This window comes from Calonectris borealis, chromosome 1 (genome assembly GCF_964195595.1).
Source record: "Calonectris borealis chromosome 1, bCalBor7.hap1.2, whole genome shotgun sequence".
NCBI classification, from domain to species: domain Eukaryota; kingdom Metazoa; phylum Chordata; class Aves; order Procellariiformes; family Procellariidae; genus Calonectris; species Calonectris borealis.
The window spans coordinates 77,199,595-77,221,498 of NC_134312.1; the positions used below are offsets into that span (position 1 = coordinate 77,199,595).

The 21,904-nt window shown below is 42.0% G+C and overlaps 1 protein-coding gene across 1 annotated transcript in view; it reads right to left on the bottom strand.

Moving 5' to 3' along the window:
• SCUBE1 (signal peptide, CUB domain and EGF like domain containing 1) overlaps window positions 1–21,301 on the bottom strand; it is a 212,842-nt gene extending 191,541 nt beyond the window's left edge. Inside the window, exons 1-2 of the mRNA XM_075161699.1 lie at window positions 21,199–21,301; window positions 18,310–18,432 (exon numbers count right to left, since the gene is read on the bottom strand). Of these exons, the coding sequence (XP_075017800.1) occupies window positions 18,310–18,432; window positions 21,199–21,286 (211 nt within the window). The 5' untranslated portion in view covers window positions 21,287–21,301. The remainder of the gene's footprint in view (window positions 1–18,309; window positions 18,433–21,198) is intronic.
• Between the last annotated feature and the right edge of the window lie 603 nt (window positions 21,302–21,904).

Genomic DNA, 21,904 nt, shown 5'->3' on the forward strand with positions numbered 1-21,904 from the left:
TCAAGCTTTTTATTCCTGAAACAGAGAACCCTGTCCTACTGATACATGCTGACAATTCTAAAATTTTATTCACAAAGCGAGTTCATCAGTTATGATGTAGGCTCTCCTTAGTGTTCTAAAAAGCCACGCAGAAATTGGTCTTGTGAGCCAGAGCTCTATTTATCATCAGAGACAAATAATAATAGAGAAAATCTGAAAACCGGTGGTAAGAAGCCTTTGGTTTTTTGACCTGTGAATGTATAACAATTGTCCAGCAGAGACAGATCTGCAGATGATGAACACTGCATGGAACCCGTCAGCTTTCCCATCATTACCCATTACAGACTCTTCAAAACATTGCCTAGACTCTTTGGCCAGTAGAGAAGTAAGCAAGAGCAGGGGGTCTCTGAACAGGAACTAGTGAAGTTACACACTCTCCTTTGCCTGGCATGCAGGGGTGAGGGTTAGATGAGGCCAGGGCAGGCTGTACAAACACCTATTTCATAGAGAGGAAAATCCAGGAAAAGCAGTAAGGATGAAATTTAAAATTCAAACGTGAAAAACACCATTGCTGACCCGTGAATCATCAAATATTTTCAATTATAAGCTGTGCTCACATCTGATGTTTGGACAAGAAAGAAAGATAGAGCAAACAGATGCAATCAACTAGCTTTGCCAAGAAATTAGACATTTCTGCTCCAGTGTTCAAATACCCCGTACCAGAAAGCTTACACAGCTTCCAGCACCGTTAATGCTATTCAGTGAAAAAAGAATGAAACGGCAGATATGGAAATAGTGGATATGGAAATATGGGCATTTGGTGAAAATTGAAGAGAGCTCATATTCATAGCCTGGAAATTTTCCTTTTGTAATTTTATGTAATAATATTTGTTTGTTATGTTGGGGAGGATGTTAGGTAGAAAGAACCAAAGAAGGCCTATAACTTCCGTGCAGTATTCAAATAATAATATGCATTTGACAGAAGGCACCATAGGTAGCCAGGCAGTCTAATTGCATTGCCCTCCTTCCCAGTAGTAGAGGCATAAAACTGGATAAGTTTATATAAATATTCGTTTAGTCCTGTAGAGTTATTCCCAATACTCTCATTTAGATGATTTATCATGAGATGCCTTTTACAGCAATGCTATTTTATTATGCACAGATAAGCAAAATGCAGCAATCTCTTGACTAAAGACTTGATTAACAACCCAATAAATAGTTTGTTTTTTTTTTTTTTAAATTGGACAGTACATCCAATATAAAACTAGAGATTAGAGGAGTCACTTTTTGAAATGTTCTTGATGAACTCCCCATGCTTCTGCTTCCTCCTTCCCATCCTTCTACACAATCCCTCTTTTAAGGCTGTATCTGGTGTATATCCATAGTATTTCTAAGATATATAAACAGAAGTCCAGGAGAGAACACATTACAACATCCTTGGTTATCCATTGAAAACAGGGCACCAAGACCTGACTCACCCATGATTAATACAGGATTTCACCCTCAGTAAAAGGCTCAAAATGAAATAATAGGATGTTTATCCATGGCACCTGGTTTAACAATGTAACTATATAAAGTTAGGTTGTTTAACCTAATCCAGGTCAAGCTTTTCAAAGTACCTATTCATTTTTCACAACTGACTTGAGACTCCTTAATGCAGTCTGATTTTCAGAAAAGTGGGAAGGCCAGTTATTCCGAAGATGTTCTTAGTTGCCAAGCCAAAAATTAATATCTGATTTTGTAGGGTTTGGCCACGTAGAGAAACATGATGTGACACTCATGGTAAACAATAGTAGACAGGAGGCTGAAAAGAGACAGGTGTATATGACTACCTGTTCCTATACAATTCTTTTCCAGTACACTGAGCATGGCTAATCACCTATCTACCAGCTGTGAGTTTTGCAGAACACCTGTAAAGCAAACATACTCATTTTCCATTTCTATTCTGAAGATGCCATTAAACACAGCAATTTGAATGAAACTTTTGGCTCGAGAAGTCTCTAAATCTCTAGCTGCATTCTTCCAAGTCCTGTTTTTTATAATCTACCCTAAGCATTCACTATTGGCCACTGTCAGAGACTGCGTATCAAGCTAGACAGATCTTTAATCAAACTTGGTCTGGCCAGCTTACACATTTTTGATATTAAAAGATAAATACACATAGGTATGTGGCAAGGGTAGGAACCAGAGTTCTTTGAATCCACTGTAAAGAGCCCTGATTTTACTTTCCTGTAATGGGTATAATTTAACAAACTTTGTATACTCCATCAGCATAGAACATACAACAAACTGGACAATAAGGAGAAATTCTAAAAAATGCTTAAGGGGTATTCCAAAGATCTGATAGCTAAGCAAATGAGACTGACATTCAAGAAGGTCTGTCCATCTCCATAACTGGCACAAGTGACTTTTCTTAGCAGTTACTTCTAAACACACATAAAGGTCTAGCAGACTTAGTGTAAAGGACTCTTAATTTGCATTTAGCTTATGCAAGCAGACAACTCAGCTACTGGAATTAAAAGCAACGCAATTTAAACAAAGGTATGATCACACGGTCTAGCAGTGCTTCCTGAGTAGGACGCACCAAGAAAAAACTTAAGGCTGAGTTCTAAGAAAACACAAATAAAAAAATGAGCTTTTTCCTAAAATAAAGTTGTGGGAGATTTGGGGTTTTTTTGGTTTTTTTTTTTTTTTAACTATATGCCTGTGCTGGAGAGGTGGGGGCCTATTTTATATTAAAGAATAATAAATGTAAAACTGAGACTGGGAGGATGAATTTCTTAATGATCAAATGATAATACTGCATCTTAAAAATCCCCTGTCCTGGTTAAATTCAAAGCACAATTAAGAACAGAATATTTTTGCTTCATTTCAATGGACTTTGAATCTCACAGCTGCAGGCTCTTTGGCCCAGATACACCTCATCCAACTTCACACGCCTACACTGTAGATGTCAACATCTGTGTTAGAAAGAGATTGTTATTTTCAAGACACGATTTATCTATCTGACCTATTTTTGTCCCCATTAATACAAGGTGAACTTGCATTAAGGAAATTCCTATTTCTCTCCATCAACTACAAAGGGAAAGCAAGGCGAACTGCTTAAGTGTACTGATCTGTACTACTGAGATCCATATTTGGACAGATGAAATCCACCCTTTGCCCTCTTCAGATACCCCTGAAATGAACAGAAACTCTACCAGTATACCAAATGCTAAACAGATAGAACCAGGGCCTCCCTCCCAATATAACAGACTTGACTTTTACTGGAAGTTAGGTCTCAGGAAGGAGTGCAATGTGAAGCACATAATCAACTGCCTGAACACAATTTAAATGTTAAACTGAATGAATTATAGGATGTATTATTAACGGTTTTAATTATATGCCTAGTACACCAATTAATTGAAGTGACTGACAAGCGTTCACTTGAGGATAGAGAAATGCAAGAAGCTAGTATTTGTATTAATTCACATGTTAATTTTGTAACTTGTGACCCCAGAAAACTTTTAAAACAAAGGGCAGCAACATGTTTTCAAATTACCACAAGAAAAGTGAAGTAATCCCACCCCCCACCAGTCAAACAATTTTACAGCCAGCAGAAGGCACAAAACCACATGGAGGAGATATTTTTAATTAAGTGCAATATAAGGAGAATAATGGTTACCCATATTCAGTCTAAACAATTATTATCAAAAGGGCCTCAGCATTTTAAAATAAGCCATTTAAGAAAGGCTTACTGTTTTAAACATAGGCTGTTTCCGATTATAAAGTAGAGCTTTTAATTAAGATTAGTAAGGTCTAATACAAGCTATAATTTGGTTCCTTTAGTTAGCAAATGTCTATTAAAACCGAGCAATTAAGGTTAAATGGGTTGAAGCATTTAAAACACTCCCCCCTGCTTCAAATACTATAATAGAAAAGACCATGTCAGTGACTAATTCAGACCAGAAGACATGTATTTCCCTTAAGTTTTATACTTCCTTGTTGATCATAAAATTTACTGAAGAAAAATCCATTGGTAAACTAGATTTTCAGTGGAACATAACATTGTTATATGTTTGTATGTTACAACTTACCGAGCATAATTTAAAAACCAAAATATAAAATACAAATTCTGTAATTTTATAAATATAGTATAGTTTGCTCCTATCATAGCTTTTCTCCCTTAATTTTAAATAGTTCAGTAATACAAATATGTAGTAAACGTCCCAGTAACATATTTCCCCCTTTTGATAGTTGTGTTCATACTTGGCATAATGGTCTTAAGCATATATTTTGTGTGTGTACTTAGAATCATAGAATCATTGAGGTTGGAAAAGATCTCTAAGATCATCGAGTCCAACCGTCAACCCAACACCACCATGCCCACTACACCATGTCCCTAAGCGCCTCATCTACACGTCTTTTAAATACTTCCAGGGATGGTGACTCAACCACTTCCCTGGGCAAGTGACAAGTAAAGGTGGAAGTATACTACGATTTGTATTACTTAACATAAACCACCTTTCAAAGCATTCCCACCTCACCTTCCACTTCCCATTTTCACAGCTTTTTCAAAGACTGAAATTCTTCATGCTTGGTCTCATCTTTGAGATCAAGTTATTTCAGCAAGTTCAAGCAAAATCAGCTGAGCAAGCTTGAGCCCTGTATTTCTGAGGGCACAACACCCACCCACACATACCCCTGCCCAGCTGTGGCAGAGCCCTCACCCAGCAGGACCCTCTGAAACATTCACAGCCAAACGGCAAACCTCTCATACGTTTTCTGGACTCTTCAGGACTCCCCACGAGCACACAATTCTTGCCTATATAAATCAGATAACTTGATCAAGAAACCAGGCTGTCCTTTTCATTAAACACGAGACCTACAGAATATGCTCTGTGCAAACAGGATCATTCAGGTGGCTTCACAATTACAAACACTTGGACTTTCCTCAATGAATGGCAACATTAACAGAAACATATTAGTCCTTCCAGAAAGCACCCCTTTCAAGCCTCCATCCCTTGAGTCCAGCGTCTTGCTAACTCAGGCAATTATATCATGTAATCCTACTCAGGATAAGGATTGATGTCGTCTTCCCATTGCGGAGTAGACTACAGCAACTGCCTGTTACCTTCCATACAGATCACCAAAATACTTGTCTTAAAAATACCTAAAAATTACCACCAGTGCCTAATCATAACATCAATATTAATGGTAATGACTAAAAGCCTTTCAGGATAAGCAGTACAGGAATGTATTCTAGTAACTCTGTTCTACTCAGATACAGGCTAACAGGCAAATTCACAAGTTGGAATTCCTCAGGATACTTAAATATATTATAATGATATACTATAATAAAGGTTTTCTGAAGGAATGCGGGCACACACAGATATTTATATGCATATGCACTCAGTTTGTGCAACAAAGTCCAGTGAAAGCACTCAGAAATGTGCATTGGAAACTTTTGTATTAACTCAAAGTAAATTACATCAATAAGCTATTGTAGAAAATGGATGCAATTGCTGCTGCTATCCTGAATAGCTTTGTGTGTATTCCCTATTCAGAATAAACGCTAAAGCTTTTGTTCTCACACTTCCCTCAAGAAAAACAATTTTTAAAATATTTCAAAACAGAAACAGTGAAAGGATGTAAAGTGCCAGAAGCATAAAGAAATCATTTTTATATAGGTTTAGACGTGACTGTTAACATAAAACTTAAGTGACAACACCTTGGATTTTATCCATATCACAAAAAAGTTGTTTCCTGGTCAACTGGAACGGTTAATCACACACAAAATAAACAATAATTTGTTTTCATTGTTAAAGCTTTTGAGAGAACTGTAACAGAAAAGTTCTTCCATTCTGAAGCCATAATCTCCTTAGATGTAAAACTGTTTGTAAACAGAATAAGCCGTTTCCATTTTCACATAATGAAACAGTCTATACCTAATGAAACAAACTATACCCAACCAAACCACTTTAGTTTTCAGGTTTTTATTTCAGGAAAACAGGCTGAGGTTGTCTATTCCTGCCTTATACTCATTCCCTGGCTCACTCTTACAAGTCAAAACAGTCACAGGTCAGAGAAATTCTGGCAGCCCTCCTTCCCTCATTTAGTCCTTGCACTCTGAATACATCTACACACTCCAGTCTGAACACAGGTAAATTCACTTTCCTAGGAATTCAAGCCAAACAAAAGCCACAGGGCTCCACTTGCATCTGCCCTCTAGTAGCCAAATAGTTCACAATTAGCCTCCCCAGTGAAGCAGTCTCATGGCTTTGAGTCAGTCTGCAACATAGGCCAAGCAGGACTGCCTTTCCCCAGCGTGCCCATGCCGACAAAGCCACTACGAGAGCCCTTGGGAAAACCCTACAGCAGTCAGAACCAGGACCAATCAGTTCGGAGCACATGCCTTTCTGGTATATCGAGACCAGTATTAAGGATCAGATTAACTGTACCGTTGCGTAAGCAATAATTGGGCTGGTTTAAGAGAAAAGTAGCATGGGGGGAGGGACGTAGGAAGAGGAACTTTGATCACGCTCATCTTTACATAGGTTGGAATGCATCAGAAAAATGGAAATTTCTAAATAAAGTCAGACTTGGGTGCTTTGTGGTTAGATAAAAATATAGTCATGTCTCCAAATCACAGGTTTTATGGAATTCTTTTCAAGAAAGTTTAGCAAACAGAAAAGTGCAAAAAGAATACAGGCACAACTCCACTCGGTAAAGACACTACCATCTCTAGAGGTATGATGTCAGATAACAAATTCCTCCTACATACAAGCTGCCAGAAACTTCAGATATGCATTACCTACACTCCCCATTCGGCAAAGTAGATACCCACTTACTTCAAGCACTTTTTCACTGTAACAGGGAGACAACTTGCCTGAAAGTTTTGAATGTAGCCTCCGCTTCCAGATAATGAAATCAGAACAAAGGCACTTCAGTGCAATTTCCCTCTGACAATAGCAAGAACTAGGATGCACAGCAGTTACATCCTGTAGTATTTTCAGCAATGGTATGTCCAACAAATAACTACTCCTGCAGAGGTTCCCATTCTCTGGTCTCTGAAGCATGTTCTGCAGCAACACCCCACCCCCTGCCCCAAAACATTAATAATCACCGAATCAGTATCATGCATTGCTCTTTTTTTTTTCCCCAGTTAAATTTTTGATGTTCTGTGAGCACAATGCCTTGTTAAACATAAGGACTGACAGTGGTTCACGCAGACTAAAGCATGGGAACAATGGTATGCAGAGTTTAGCAATCTCAAACTGAGAGAGTAATGAAAATTGGCTTTTATATTCTCTGAGACAACAGCTCATCTGCTTAACAAATTGATTATAGGAATCAGAATGATCTGAAGGTCACTTTATTTAATATTTCTGATTGTCTTTGGTGGTTGTACTGTAAAACATCATCAACAGTTGTGAAATTTGGTCTTGAATTCGATATGTTATCTATGGGGCCTACAGCACCAAACAAACTGCTCACGTGTTAAGCACTAAATTCAGTTCTAAAGCACCTGCAAGATGAAGGTCTTACATCAGCTTATTAAATGATCCAGATCTTTTTTTTTCCTATTCCTTGGTCACTGAAGAAGAAACTGTGATCTTCTACAGCTCCAGAGAAGGAGCACTGTAAAGTAAAATAGGACAATATCTTCAATTTAATAAAGCACTTAAACAGAATTACTTTAAAGGGTAACAGACAGGCTCTTAAGATTAAGCACATGCTCAAGTACTCTGATGAATCAAGGCATTTGAAGAAAACAACTCTTCAAACTGCAATGTAAGTGTATTTCTTTTGCTGAGCATCTTCAAAATGTAGAAAAGTCCTGAAATTTCAAGGGGGTCTGTCAGACCCTATCTTCAGTTTCTTACAACTCTGCCAAACATTTATGTATGGGCTAGAACTTTTCATGCAAGGTATCTGCTTTAAATCAGGTCTTTTTTTCAGCTGAAATTTAAACCAAATATATATATACTAAAACAAAAGAAGAAAAAACCCCAGAAAGCTGGCTTTTTTCTAAAGTGATTATATGGAAAATTCACTGCTTTACTATGTTTAAAAAAATCTCCCCCAATTACTTGAACAGATTTAATGCTCTCAGATTTTTTTTCCTGTAAGGAGGCGGGGAGTTACCTTTCAGTAGATTTCTTGGGACAGAAAAAGCTGGCCAAACTACAGCTGAAAATTCACCAAACAAAAAAAAAGCCATTTAAAAAAAAAAACCACCACAATCAAACAAATCCACAAGTTCAGCAGGCACCTGCTGAAATTTAGGTAGCTAAAGTTTCCAAAATGTCCTTCTTGGTTGGTGTTTTTTCAGCCTTAGGCTGTAGTTTCACAACACAATGGTTCCAGAAGCTAAGCCACATTAAGAAATCTATTCACCTCGTCCACCACCACCTTCTCCCTGCCATTTGTTTCAGCCTCTGTACCCCAGTTCATTGCCTTTTCAGTGTAGAACAGCTTATAGAGCCATGCTGTAATCCTTTGGTTTTTCTTCCACTTTCGGGGGGATTATTTCTGTGATATTCTTCACAGTATAGCCCCACAGCAATTGCCCCTGTGCAAAAAAAAAGCATGATCAAGTAAACAGGAATTTCCTAAATCAGTGCATTGAGGAAGTAGAGTAGCACTCCTTTTTCCAACCAGACTGTACACACATTTTCCCTACAACTTCCCGCCATACATCCTCCATCCCAGGGCTACCTGAGGCTTGGTCAAACTTGCTCTGTAGTTAAGACTCCCAGCTATCCTGGTTTAGAATGGGGTTGGACTAGTACCATGGCTACAGAAACTGCATCCACCATCCTCTTCCGCAAGTACAGAGACTATGTCCATCATCCACAATTCCCATTACCTCCACAGTGTCCTAACAGCATCAGAGTGGACGCTACCTGGCCCAAATGCAGAGGAGACAAAAGCCACATTAGTGGAGTTTATTTGGGCAAGGTTTAGGGAAGTAGCAGAAGGTCGCATTCCTCAGCTCCTCTGCTATCATCCAACCAAAGGCTCCCTGACCACATCATGCCTCAGCTTACGTTCAGTCTCAGAACAAGGAACATGTATTTTGGTAGTGAGATGGACACACACAGACAGTCCCCATAATCAAATGGGAGCTGACAAATGACGGCAAACAGCCATGCAAACATGTCTTTCCAGACTGCCACCTGAGGAAAGAGCCATGAGTCTGCAGGGGTAGGAACAGCAGGGAACGTGCTGAGGGACAGGTGAACTCTGAGCTGGTGGTGCAGGCCAGGAAAGAAGTGGAGGAAAAGGAAGAAAAGGGGAAAACTCTGAGACCTGGCGGGAGCTGTTTTGACTTGAACTCAAGGGACAGAACAATGGGGACTGATGGCACTATGAGCAGTTAAACGGGTCATGTCATCCCAACTAAGGGATATTCTGGTTTTATTGGATAAACTCCTGAACAAAGTCAGAAAAATAAAGCCATCTGAAATGAATAAATAAATAAATAAATAAATAACGAACTCAAGGGAAAAGACCAGTAAGGGGTCCTCAGAGCTTGCAGCTACCAGCTCTCCAGTCGCAGAGGTCTTGCTATTGGACGCTGGCTCTTGGAATAATACTGTATTGCTGTAACTGCAATAAGCCACTGAAAAAGAGGACAAGGGAAGGAAAACTGAATAACATAAAAAAGAAGCAGGTGAAAATACACTAGGAGAGGACAAAAGAAAGAGAAGTAGGATTGGCAGTAGGGAAATGACAAGGTTAGGAGACAGCTGAGTAACAGAATATACAAGACAATATAATGAAGACTGCAAGGAAAAGGGACTGCCCCAGCAGTAAAGGTGACAGGTAGGAAAACCGGGCAGTGTCTGACATGTATGAAGAATGAAGACAGAAGAAGGACAGACTCTTACATATTGAGCTTAGTACATTCTATTTATGCTCCTTCATTTTATTATAATTTTCCTGGCAGATAATTTACACTGTATATTTGGGGCAAAGGAGAAGTTCCTTCTAAATACCAAGTTTACATCACCACAGGAGGCCACCCTGGGTTCTGCTGCTTAACAACTGTTGAGACTGATGAAATTTTATATATATTTGTAAGTTCCCAGAGTACCCATAGACCATCCAGCAGACAGGGAGCTTATCAACTATTTAGAGAAGTGTCCTTGGAAAAAAACATATTTTTTCCAAATTGAGAATTACATGTAATGCTGCTGAAGAATGAGGCCATATTTCTAGCAGTATGGTATTTGTTTATGCAAAATATAGTGATATTTGTATCCAAGAAGCACATCTGGGGGGGCAGCGGGTGGGGGGGCGAAGTTGGAGCAAATGTTCTTTTCCTAAGTAAAAATGGAAGATTTCCAAACTGGACCACCGGGGGAGCTGTTCACTGAAGCAGCATTATGGGCTGCCAGAAAGTAGCTCTGAGAGGTAGGACAGGGCAGGGAGGAAAAGGGAGAGGAGAAAACAATAGGGTGTGTTTCACATGGGGACTGATGGCACTGTGAGCAGTTAAACGGGTCATGTCATCCCAACTAAGGGATATTCTGGCTTTATTGGACAAACTCCTGAACAAAGTCAGAAAAATAAAGCAATCTGAATTAAATAAATAAATAAATAAAATCAAGGCTCAACCCTGGCAACACAAAAGCCCTATTCAAGGAACAGAAGAAGCATGAAGGAGAAAAGAAAAAGTTATCATAAGCTGTTAATTCACTTAGGCTGTAATAAAATTCTGTTTTATTACAGAATGTTCTCAGGAGTATTTTCTTGCTTGCTACTTCTTCTCCATCCCCTAAGAAACACCATTCCCTGAAGTAATTCAGAAAACTGGCAAGCTGAGAATCGAGTATTAAATGGTACCAGACAATTAAAAAAAAAGAAGCACAGATATAGAAGACCTCAGAATTGGATTCTGGGAAATATCAGCCTAACCCCAAAAAGATGCATCAAGTTAACCAATCAAATGAGTAGGATTTGACTGAAAAAAAAATGTAGTTACTAGCTCAAATCAAAAAAGCTAGTTTATATTCTCCCTCCCCCATTTTTTGACATGTACTGCTTCATTCTGGAAGCTGCTTTCAGTGAAATCAGCATAATGGCTCACCCAGAGTAAAGCTATAATCCGTGTGAATAAAAGTGGGAAGGAAGATTTGACCCTGAAATAAAAATCACCACAAAATTAGGAGGTGGCAGAGTATCTCCTCCTCTGTGCTCAGATGGGCTGCTGCAAGCCAATAGGACAAAATCAGCATCACAGACTTGTAGCAACAGATCTCACCCAGAACACAACCATTATGGGAGGGTGACATGAAGTTCAATATGTGACATTAATGTCATCTGTTAAGGTATTGTAACTGTAAAACTGGAAAGCTTAGCAGCTTCAGTACCTAATACTCACTGCAGACCTCAAGATTACTGGACAACCAGTTCCAAAGTAATTAGACCAGTGTCAAAGCCTCAAGCACTAAACTGAGATCAAGTCACAAAATGGTTATACAGAAAATAACAAAATTAGAATAAGGATATGAACAAAGGATGAAACAATATTTAGGAAAAATGTTCACATTCCACCTTCCTGCAGCTTTTCAGAACAGGCAGACAAAGGGTGTAGATATTTGTGGTGTTTTCAGGGGAAAAAAAACCTCAACACACCAACACAGAGCTATTCAGAAAATCCTTTATTCCCCTGAGAGACATGTAGTGGGAAATAATTAGTAGATATTATTAGTGTATTGGATCAAACCAACTTCCTAGAGCACCTTCTTGCAAGCAATAACAGCAAGACTATGGATGTAGTGATAATATTAGCCTGAAATGAGTCAATATTTGCAAGATCCCAGAGAATGACCCTTCCTTGAGAGAATGAATTCAGCTTCTATTGCAATTAGAAGAATCACCAATCAGGAAGAAGTCACTTAAGCTGCCTTGTTCAGTAGCCCCACTGTTATTCAGCAGTAAGACAGACAGACAGCACAAGCCTGAGCCCACTAGAGTTGTGCAAGCATCAAGATGCCCAAGTTTCAGAAGCCAAAGGACACCCAACAGTGTTCATTTACACTAACACATCATTGATAAAGATGGTCCACTTAAGAAAGAATTGCTGAGAGTGGATTGACAGGACACCATGGAGCTCTTAAAAGAAATGGGATCATTGTTCCATTTAAAAGACATCCAGAAGCTGCATACTTACTTATCCCTGCAGACAAGAGGAGGATTCAGTGTGAGATACTGGACCAGGAGCTAGGAAATGAGAACTCTGAAATGTCTTGTGCTGTTTCCAGGTTGATTGATTCAGAGCAGCCCTGTCACAATATTTGGATTCATTTTTGAAGAGCATGAGAAGAACACAGCAGATATTTGAAAGACTACAGTAAAATTAAAATCCAATGAGTGAGACCAGCTTCTTAAGAAAAAGGAATATAAAACGGGTGAACAAGATTAAAATTGTAAGAAGAATATTAAGTCAAGCCTAGAGAAACAATCATTATTATTCAAATGGGAGTGATGAGGAGATAAATTTTCTGTATGTTTTTCCAATTGCTAAGATTTGTTTAAAATCCTTTAAATCTAACAAACAGGTATAAGAATAAACTTGGCCTCACACCCACAAAATTACTGAAGATGATATTGAGTGGTTTATCTATACCATTTCTGATTCATTGTAAATGCAATGAGCTATCATTTTGGACTTCGGTGTATTGCTGCAAACACCGTGAGTAGTTTAAATTTTGGCTTAGAGACATTATTGCACCTGCAGCATGCAGCCAGAATTGCATGTGCTATCACAAGAATCTCAAACATTTGGCAAAGTAAGAAATTCACTATCCTGTTGTTTCCACAAAATTAGAATTCCTAGTTCAGAAAAGGGCTTTTAGTTAACAGTTTAGAGATTATCTGTACGATACTCTGTGCTTTTCTGTCTGCAGCAACAGATCGTGTTAGAAATAAAGCCATACGTCACAGAACATCAATGGAAATAACAAAATCTAGATATATCAATGCAAGTATTCTTCCAGATACTGTATTGAGTATTTCCATCCACTGTACACAGACAAATGTTAGGAACTGTGGCAGAAGTTGTGACGAGCAGCCTATCAGCCCCAGATTAGGAGACGCCTTACTAGACTGTTTGGTTGTATGTTTTCCAGAAGCTTCCTTCAGCTAAGCAGTCCTTAGATGAGCACTGGGGTTCAGAAAGGACAATTAGTCTGTGTTTCCAAATGGACATACGCAGAATATAACCTGCTGTGGGGCTGAATATACCTGTGCTTGAGGCAGGAATCGTTTATCGTATTTTGAGATTGTATCATGCTTAAACCCAATGAGGTGCTACCACTGGGGTAATCAAGAATAACAGCCCCCTTTGCAGAATACCATGACCATCTGCCTGTTTACCTTCAGTGATTACTTACATTCGGAAAAGGACTGCAAGTACATCAACATATGAGAAACTTAGATCACTAGAACTGCACAGGCCTACTCAACTAGCAGTCAAGCAGAACTGCTGCTGATATAGCACAAATTTCCAACATGAGCAGAAACCTGAAAATCACCCTCTCAAGGCAGACTCTGCCAAGATACCTTGCCATGGTACATGTATGTTGTCCTCAGCGAGAAGTCCATCAACAACATTATGAAGCTTCACAGCAGGAGTAAAAAAAAAAAAGTACAGCTGAAAGTTGTGAGCATTTCTCTTCTGTACAAAAAGTTCATGAAACATGACAACTGTATGAGACCAATTATTAAAAGAACTGAAGAATAGTTATGCAAATACTATGAAAGACAGTAGAAAAAAATGCACCAAGAGGGAAATCTTATTCAATATGGGAAAGCTCAGAGCAGAGAGAAGCAACAGGTCCCAGTGAACGTCTTAAGGAAAAATCACATCCATCCAATCACATCCTTTACATCCTGTAGAGAAAGAGTCCTACACGTAAGATATCATCCAAAAGAAAAAGAAACTACAGCTAGAGTAACTCACTGAAATTACAGTCACACTGGGGATAAACAGTAGGCTGAGGGAAAAAATGTTTAAAATAGAGAATAAAGTTAACACACTAACTGGATACAAAATGGGCACAGATAAATATCAACCAGAAATTATACAGAGTATTTTAACCATTAATGGCTTGAGGGTTTGGAATAGCCTGAAAAGTAGCATGGGCCAAAAAAATTAACTAGGTTTGAGAGCTAAACCCCTTTATAAACTGTTCAGTGACAGAGTACCCTACAACAGCAAACACGCAACATTGGCACTGGGGACAAAGGAGGGCCTGTCAAGGCCCAGGGAACCTCAGGACTTGGAATCCTTTTGAACTCTCTGGAATTTCCATTGCTTTGACACAATTTTCCAGGTAACAATTTTATTGAGATACCAACCTGTGGGGAGACCAAAACACAATGTAGAGAAGGTAAGGCCAAAGACATAGGGAGCACGAAAGAGCATGCTTGCAGCTGAATGCAGGCCAATGCATTTGAGATACTGATTAAAATCACAACAGGGAAGATTTCCTAGGTAATAGGAGGTCTGCCAGGGCAACTGAATCAGTTATCAATGAATAGATTTTTGTATATTGAATAGAAATGGACAACTGAAATAAAGTATTTTTTTTAAAGATTACCTGGGTTGGACACATTATTCTGTCCAATGAAAACACCAGCTAGAGAATTTGTGGTCAAAGGATATTGATGTATTATGTGATATGGGGAAATATCATCACAGCAATGCTGACCATATGGCTTGACAAAGCATAGCAGATAGCTCGTTGAAAAAAAAAAAAGGTAAACTGAAATCTACAGAGGGAAGCAGAAGACAGGACATAGGAAGAACGAGCAACTCTTCTGTCTGGAGAAACAACTGTGCTCTGTGGAAAAAAATAGGTCAGCTGGTTCAGGCGAGAAGGCTACCCAAAAAAAGGAAAGAAAAAAGGTAGGGTAGATCTGCGAACTGAGAAGTCATCCCCAATCCTCAGGAACTCTGGAGAAACCCAGTCCAAAAGACATTTTGCAAGAAAAGCAAAGTTCAGAAACAAATTCCCTGCTAAAGGAATTTAACAGACTGTCAAGAACATGTTTCATTTCAGTATAATTTCTGCTAGAGCTCTCCACATGTCCTTAAAGGAATGTTTCTGTCTTACGTATTTCTCCCCACCCTTTAGGTCAGAGTAGCAAAATGTGCACAAAATACTGCACAAGCGGCTGGGCTCCACACTTACTGCATTAGCCTAAAGACCCCATTTTTTAAACTATTCATTTTCTTTGAATAAAAAACTATAAATAAATAGACAAGAGTACACAAATACGTATTCACATACTGGACATATTTGTACAAATATGTTGCTCCATTGCTTTTATAAAACTTAAGAATCATCCAAATCATGTTAGTTCCCATACTCTAAAAATGGATTTTAAGTGAATAAAAGCAATATTTAAGACTGATGTTTAAAATACATTAACATGCACACCTTTCTAAATTAATTGTAATGCCTCAGTATAACCTAAACTGGCAGCTCACTAAAATTTATTAGAACAAATTTGATCATACAGTATCATTTCTTTAAGCTCACTGCACTATATAAATCGCAAGTCTGCTTGTTTAGTAAAATCTGGCTGTATATGACAGCCTGCACTATAAGAGAGTTAGTTACACTATAATGAATGTTTTTTAGAGATGAAGCAATACAGGTAGATTGCTACAAACTTAGTTAAAGAGGCACATTATCTGTACAAAAGACATCCTTTTCTCACAGGTAACTAGTTTCAGTGATCAAAAAGCTTATTTAGAAAAGCTCAGTTATAAAGACCCAGAATCGCTTAATGAGCCAGCTTTGGTTTTGGCACAACAAAAACCATTCGGTGTATTTCGTCTTTGTTATTACAAGCACAGTCACTTTTATCTTAAAAGATAATTTTTAATGTCTGATTACGGGTGCTGTCTTGTGACAGAATATTAAATACCAATTGATATTGCTAGTCTGTTTATTTGTGTAGGTTTTGAACACTTGACCTCAAGATGCAAAATAAACCCACGCTATGCGAACAGCAGACTTGAGGCAGATCTTAGGTCTGCCACTGACTTGTATGACCCTTCCTTCACCTCTACAGTTTTGAGTTCACTCACTTTTAAGAAGGACATAATGATATCTGCCTGCCACTGAAGGTACATAACCTCAGTAACAAAGTTTCAAAGTACTTCAGGATCAAATTAAGACATACTACATAAAGTAATCTAAAACAAGCTCCAGAAAGGAAGCATCCAAAAATATTTCAAGCTCTCTGCTTATCCCAAAGTTTGATATCAATTACAAACTTAAGATATAGAGCTGATGCAAAATCTTTAGAACTGTTACTGTAACACTGTAAAAAAAGTTATATATCACGCATAGTAATACCTGGTTTAGACACCTTACATTCATTTACCTGACTAACGCTGAACAATTAACATCCATGCAGAATGTGTTGCAGTCTGCCCCAGCTTACTCATCAAGCTTGTCAGACACTAAATTCATTAGATAGGAGTTTGACATTAGCCACAGAAATTCCATGATTCTGTACATCATTCCACAGAGAAATCTGATTTTTTACAACTTACTCTTTTTTACTGAGCCAAGGTAAGTCAGGCAAAGAGAAATATGTATATTAAATGAGTATCAGCCAGGTCTACCATTAAACAGAGCTCAACAGCCAAAATATGAGTAGTTAAAGTTTAAGGAAACTTTTGATGTGGAAAACCAATACAACAAGAAGTACCAATTCTGAGAATGCTGTAACCTCCACAGCTGTGGCCTTCAGTACATTTTCTCTGCACAGAGCTCTTTCCCTGGAAGGGATGAATAGAGGAAGAAGTGGTGCTGAATGATTATTCTGTTTGCAAGAAAGAAAATCTGGCTTCCAAATGAACAGCAGCCCAGAGACGTTAGAGCACCAAAAGGTGGACAGAAGGAATTTGTCTCTGTCAATTTAAGCCCAAGACAGAAAAATATGACAACCACAAAAATGCTTTATGAGGGCACTTGAACAAACACTTTGGAAGTCCATGGAGAATAATATGTGGTTTCAAATTTTTGTAGACTTCAGCAAAGTCATTTCTAGGTCTTTAATCTTTTTAATGCACTGGCCATATACATTTTGAAAAAGTTTCAGTCTGCTGTAGAAAGAGACAGACTTGGAAAGAGAATTTTTATAGCTGCTAAGCATCTACAAGTAGGAAAAAAAAAAACCTTGCATCTTTTATTTGTAAGGGATTCTACTGTGATTACAATATTCATTCTTTTCACCAGAGAACAATCTCTCTGCTGAGGTTCAATAGACAAGATGGAGTTTGTAAAATCTGAAATATGAGCGTACACTGTGCCTAATAAAACATGCTAGGTCTTTTTCAATTGCAATGATCGATGTAAGGACATACAGAAGTAAAACAACTTTTTTAAGTCTGTGTAAGTACAATAATCTGAAATAGTTCTTTTAAAATAGTGTTCCACAGGCTAAAAATACATGATCATGCCACATGCATAGTGTCAAAGAGAAGCAAGCTCCAGTGTCCTGTTCAAGCTGATACACAAAAACACCTACTGTAACTTGCCCGGGGGGAATGAGGCTCTGGCTGGGTAAGAAGAGTGACAGTAAATCACACGTTGGCCAAGCGGAAGGTGCAAGCTTCCCCGTGCCTCAGAGAGACCCAAGCAGAGCGACCGGCACAGCCCGCCACACCGTGCCGGGCTAGGGTGGGGAGGCCGCAGGCCCGGCGGGGGCGGGCGCGGCCCCGCGGCTCCGGCGGAGGGAGGCGGCCCCGGCTTCCCGCAGCCCCGCTGGCTGGCCCGGCGGCGGGAGAAGGCATGAGGCCTCCCCGAACGCCTGCAGCCGGGAGGGACGGCCACCCGCAGGCACGGCGGCCCCGGCTAGTGACGGCGGCCAGCCCTCCCCGCCCGCTCTCTGCCGGGGAGCGAGCCAGGGGCCCCAGCCCGGCCCGGCCCGGCGGCCGCGCCCCGCGGGGCGGGCCCACGTGCTTGGCGCGGCGCTTCGAGGCCCCGGCGGCAGTGGGGCCAGCACTGCCCGGGACAAGCCGGTGCGAACCCAGGGGTCGCCTCGGTGGGGAACGCCCCCCCCCCGCTTTTTTTTTTTTTTTTTTTTTTTTTAAATTTTTAAAAGTAGGCTGGCGGACACGATGTTTGCGATGCCGGACAATTAGCAAAAGCAGCGGGGGGATGCTTGCCAATAAACACCGAGATTTGAGGTTAAGCAGCTGTAAATCTGCATTAATCGTTTCAGGAATTCAGCTGTTTACAAAAGCTTTTAAAGAGCAAACAAATAAGAGAAGGGAGGGGAGGAGAGATAGGAGAGGAGCCGAGCTGTCCTTACCTTCACATTGTTTCCCTTCGCCTTTATAGCCTGGCTTGCAGATGCATTTGTAGGATTTTGGTGTGTTTTGGCAAATTGCATCGATGTGACAGTCGTCCGTAGCTTCTGCGCACTCGTCAACATCTGGAAGCACAGAACGAACCCCAAGGGGATAGATAAGAAGGGAGACACAGAAAACCGTCAAAAATAGATACTCCCCTTGAAGAAGCTGTTTGCAGGCCTGCCTTCCGAGTCTCACCCTGGAAATGGGAACATCTAAGGTCAAATAACTGAACAAACCAATGTGTTATTCTCCTTAAGTCATTTATAAGCACTGCTCCACCAAGCTAGAGGGACTCGGTCCCACATTTCTGCATTAGGAAATCATTAGACATACTAGAAACTAGCATCTGCTGTATAGGTCTGGTACTGGAGACCCACATCTTAGTAAAACAAGAGAGTGTTTAAATGACCTATAAGAGGAGAAAAAAAGCCTATTTGCATGTTCTAGCAAAGAGATCTTCTTAATTTAGAAAGATAGACCCTAGTTTAAATAAACTATGCTGGTGGGGGAATGAGAAAAGGAAATATTTGAACAGTAAAACCACATTAATCCTTCTTATTAAAAGGCAAGAAAATAAATAAATGGAAGACCATATGAAACTCGGTAGGTTAGCGTGGAGAAAAGCAACCTGCAATAACATCATCCACATGGACTAAAAGTCATTTAGAAGGAAAGGTCCCAGCAGTCCTCCTGGCCCCTGCTCGGGCGGGTGCCTTACGGATGAGCTGGACTCTGAAAGAGGGGACCCAGACCGCTCTTCTTATTTTCAGGGTAGGAAGCCTTTACAGACATTTCAATGACGGGCATTCGTTCTCCCCCCCGGGTTTCAAGAGGATGGGGGAGGGAGGAGGATGAGAGGGAGTCGAGATTTGGTAGTCGTGGGAATGTTAATGAAGTGAACATGGGGGAAGCTCCGACCTATTCAGCGATGGGGTGAGCTGTCAACATGGGAACATTTAAAGCCCTGCCTAACCTGCCCTGCCCCCCCCCCCGCGCTCCCCACAGACAGTCCCCGGCCACCTTGTCACCCGCCGCAACCTACGCGAGGGGCTGCGGCGGGGGACCGGGGCAGCGGGGCCGCCGACGCCGGAGACCGGCGCTGCCTCGGGGAGACCGGCCGGCCGGGCCGGGCCGGGCCGCCCGCCGCTGTCAGCCGCGGCCGCTGTGCCAATAACGCACCTCACCCGGACTTCCTCACCATGTCAGGCGAGAGCCACATCTGGGGCTCCCGGGAGCAGAAAGGCAGACAGGCAGGCAGGGGAGCGCTCTGCCCAGGATGGGCGGGTTAGCAGCCGGGTAACAACTAGCAGGGCTGCACAGAGCAGAGCCTCCCCTTCATTTTTAGCAAGTACCGAGAAGAGAGGGGTGCTGCGGAGGGAGGGAGGGGGGCATCCAGCGAGAGACATGTGCAGCTGGTTTCATGCCAATTAGATTAACAGATCCTCAAAAAAGGTGCACTAAAGTGAAAACAGGTTTATTGTTAGCTTGAAATCCTAACGCGAATTGTTTCAGAAGTGCTCATTCAGCCTTCTCCAGTGATAAAACACGGATCGTCAAAGTCACCGGGGACAGGAGGGGGCTATTTGGAGAGGGAAGAATAATCAGATATTGTGGCATGGCACACAGCAGAGAACTTCTCTGAGAGGTGCAGACCAGGACGGCCCCGCGGGGCACCTCAGGGCTCCTAGCAAGAGAATTGCCTGCACTCGGTATTGTTTTTTTTTTAAAGAAAGAGGGGAACAGTTTCCCCTTCCCAAACGCAGAACGTTGTATTTTCTGGAGAAACGCAGGGCTGCTGTAATCTGTTTCCTTCTTTCTTGTCCATTCGTTTATTTTAACCGCTGACCCGGTTCAGATCTAGCTATGATTTACGTGAATTAGCTTAGGGGGTCTGAGGGTGTTGCCCAGATCAGACACAGATCCAGTCAAGCACAAAAAGAAAAGAAGGTTGTTTTTTTTTTCTTTTTTAAAAATGCTTTGGTTCATACTTTTGACTCATTAAAAGGCACCCATCTCCCATCAAGATCAGCAAAAGTGACAGCTGGACTCTTTATAATGCCGTCAAAAATTCAAACTGCATTGAGCCAAAGGGGACATTTCACAGCAACCAGAGGATGCCTGGGAGTCAGGCGTGAATGCCAATGAGTTAAATGAAAGGGCAAAACCAAATATGAGCCCCTGCTCTGCTCCACATCTCACATTGCATTTCTTGGACTTTAAGAACTTCTACGCTGAGTTTGTTCATTTTGTTGCATTTAAACCCTTGTATCTGAGGAAAAGGGATTTTTCCGCCCCCCCCTTCACTTTAAAGGATTTCTTCTAGCACAACTTCAGAGACTGCATACACATCTTTAAGAAATTACTTTGGGCTTACAACATTCCTAGGCAGATGGGGGTTTTGTTTTGTTTTGTTTTTAAACACCGGAGCAAAGACTTAATACCATTACTGCTATTAAACAGATACAAGCGCGGCTGTTAAGAAACAGCAGGTCTTTGGGTTAATGCGCAGACAGGGAAACCCTGGGAAGATATAACAGCCAACGCTTCCCCTGCGGAGTCTCTAGGGTTCAGCACAGAATTATCTCGTAGGCACTGAGGGAAAGTAACTTTTTCTTCCCAGTCTCTCCCTCCAGACGTCCCTTGGCTCCGGCAGTGTCAAACACGCGAGAAAACGCCTCCCCACCACAACTTCCAACACCCCCGGCACTACTAGCAGCAAGAAGTGACCTCCCCCTCAACACCTTACACCAGGGAGAGGAGAGCGGACAAACACGGTCCCCCCGGGGCCGCGGCTCCGCGCCGCCCGAGCCTGGGGAAGGCGGCACGGCGGCGGAGCCCCCTCTTACCTGCGCCCCCGCTGCCTCCCGCCAACCTGCCGGCCCAGGCGAGAGCGAAAAGCAAACAGCAGCGCCGCGAAAAGCAAACAGTGCCCATGATAATGATGCGATCCCCGGCCCCCGGTGCCTGTCTGCGATAAGGGACGCGCTCGGGGCCGGCCGCGCGGAGCCGCCGGCGCTGACGCCCTGACAGCGCCCCGCTGATTCGCCGGGGCTCCCGCGGCGGGGGCGGTGCCGGCGGCCGGGGCGGGGCGGGCCGGGCCGCCCTCACCGCCCCACCGCCCCCGGGTCTGCCCCTGAGCCCCGCCGCCACCGGGGGTGGGGGGTGGTCGGCGAGGCGGTTGAACTCTTCCCCGCCCCGAAAGATGTCTGTTCGTCAGGCGTGTGGTGCTTATCGGCGTGATGCCCGCGCGCCTGCTAGCTACCGCTCACGTCTCCCAACAGGTAGGAAGCCCGCAGAGAGCCCTTGGGGCAGATACCGGGCTTCGTCCTCGGGCGTCCCCAGCTGTGCGAGCCCTGAGCTTTGTTCCCCTCAGGGGCCGGGGCGCGCGGGCGGAGCGTTAGCGCCCCCTCCGCCCCCCGCGGGAGGGCGCCCCTCCGCGGCTGGGGACGGCTCTGGGGGGCGCAGCCCCCTGCCCTTCGCAGGCAGCCGCGAGGAAATGGCTCCCCCCGAGCTGCGGGCTTTGAAGGCAGACAGTCCGGCGAACCCGGCCGC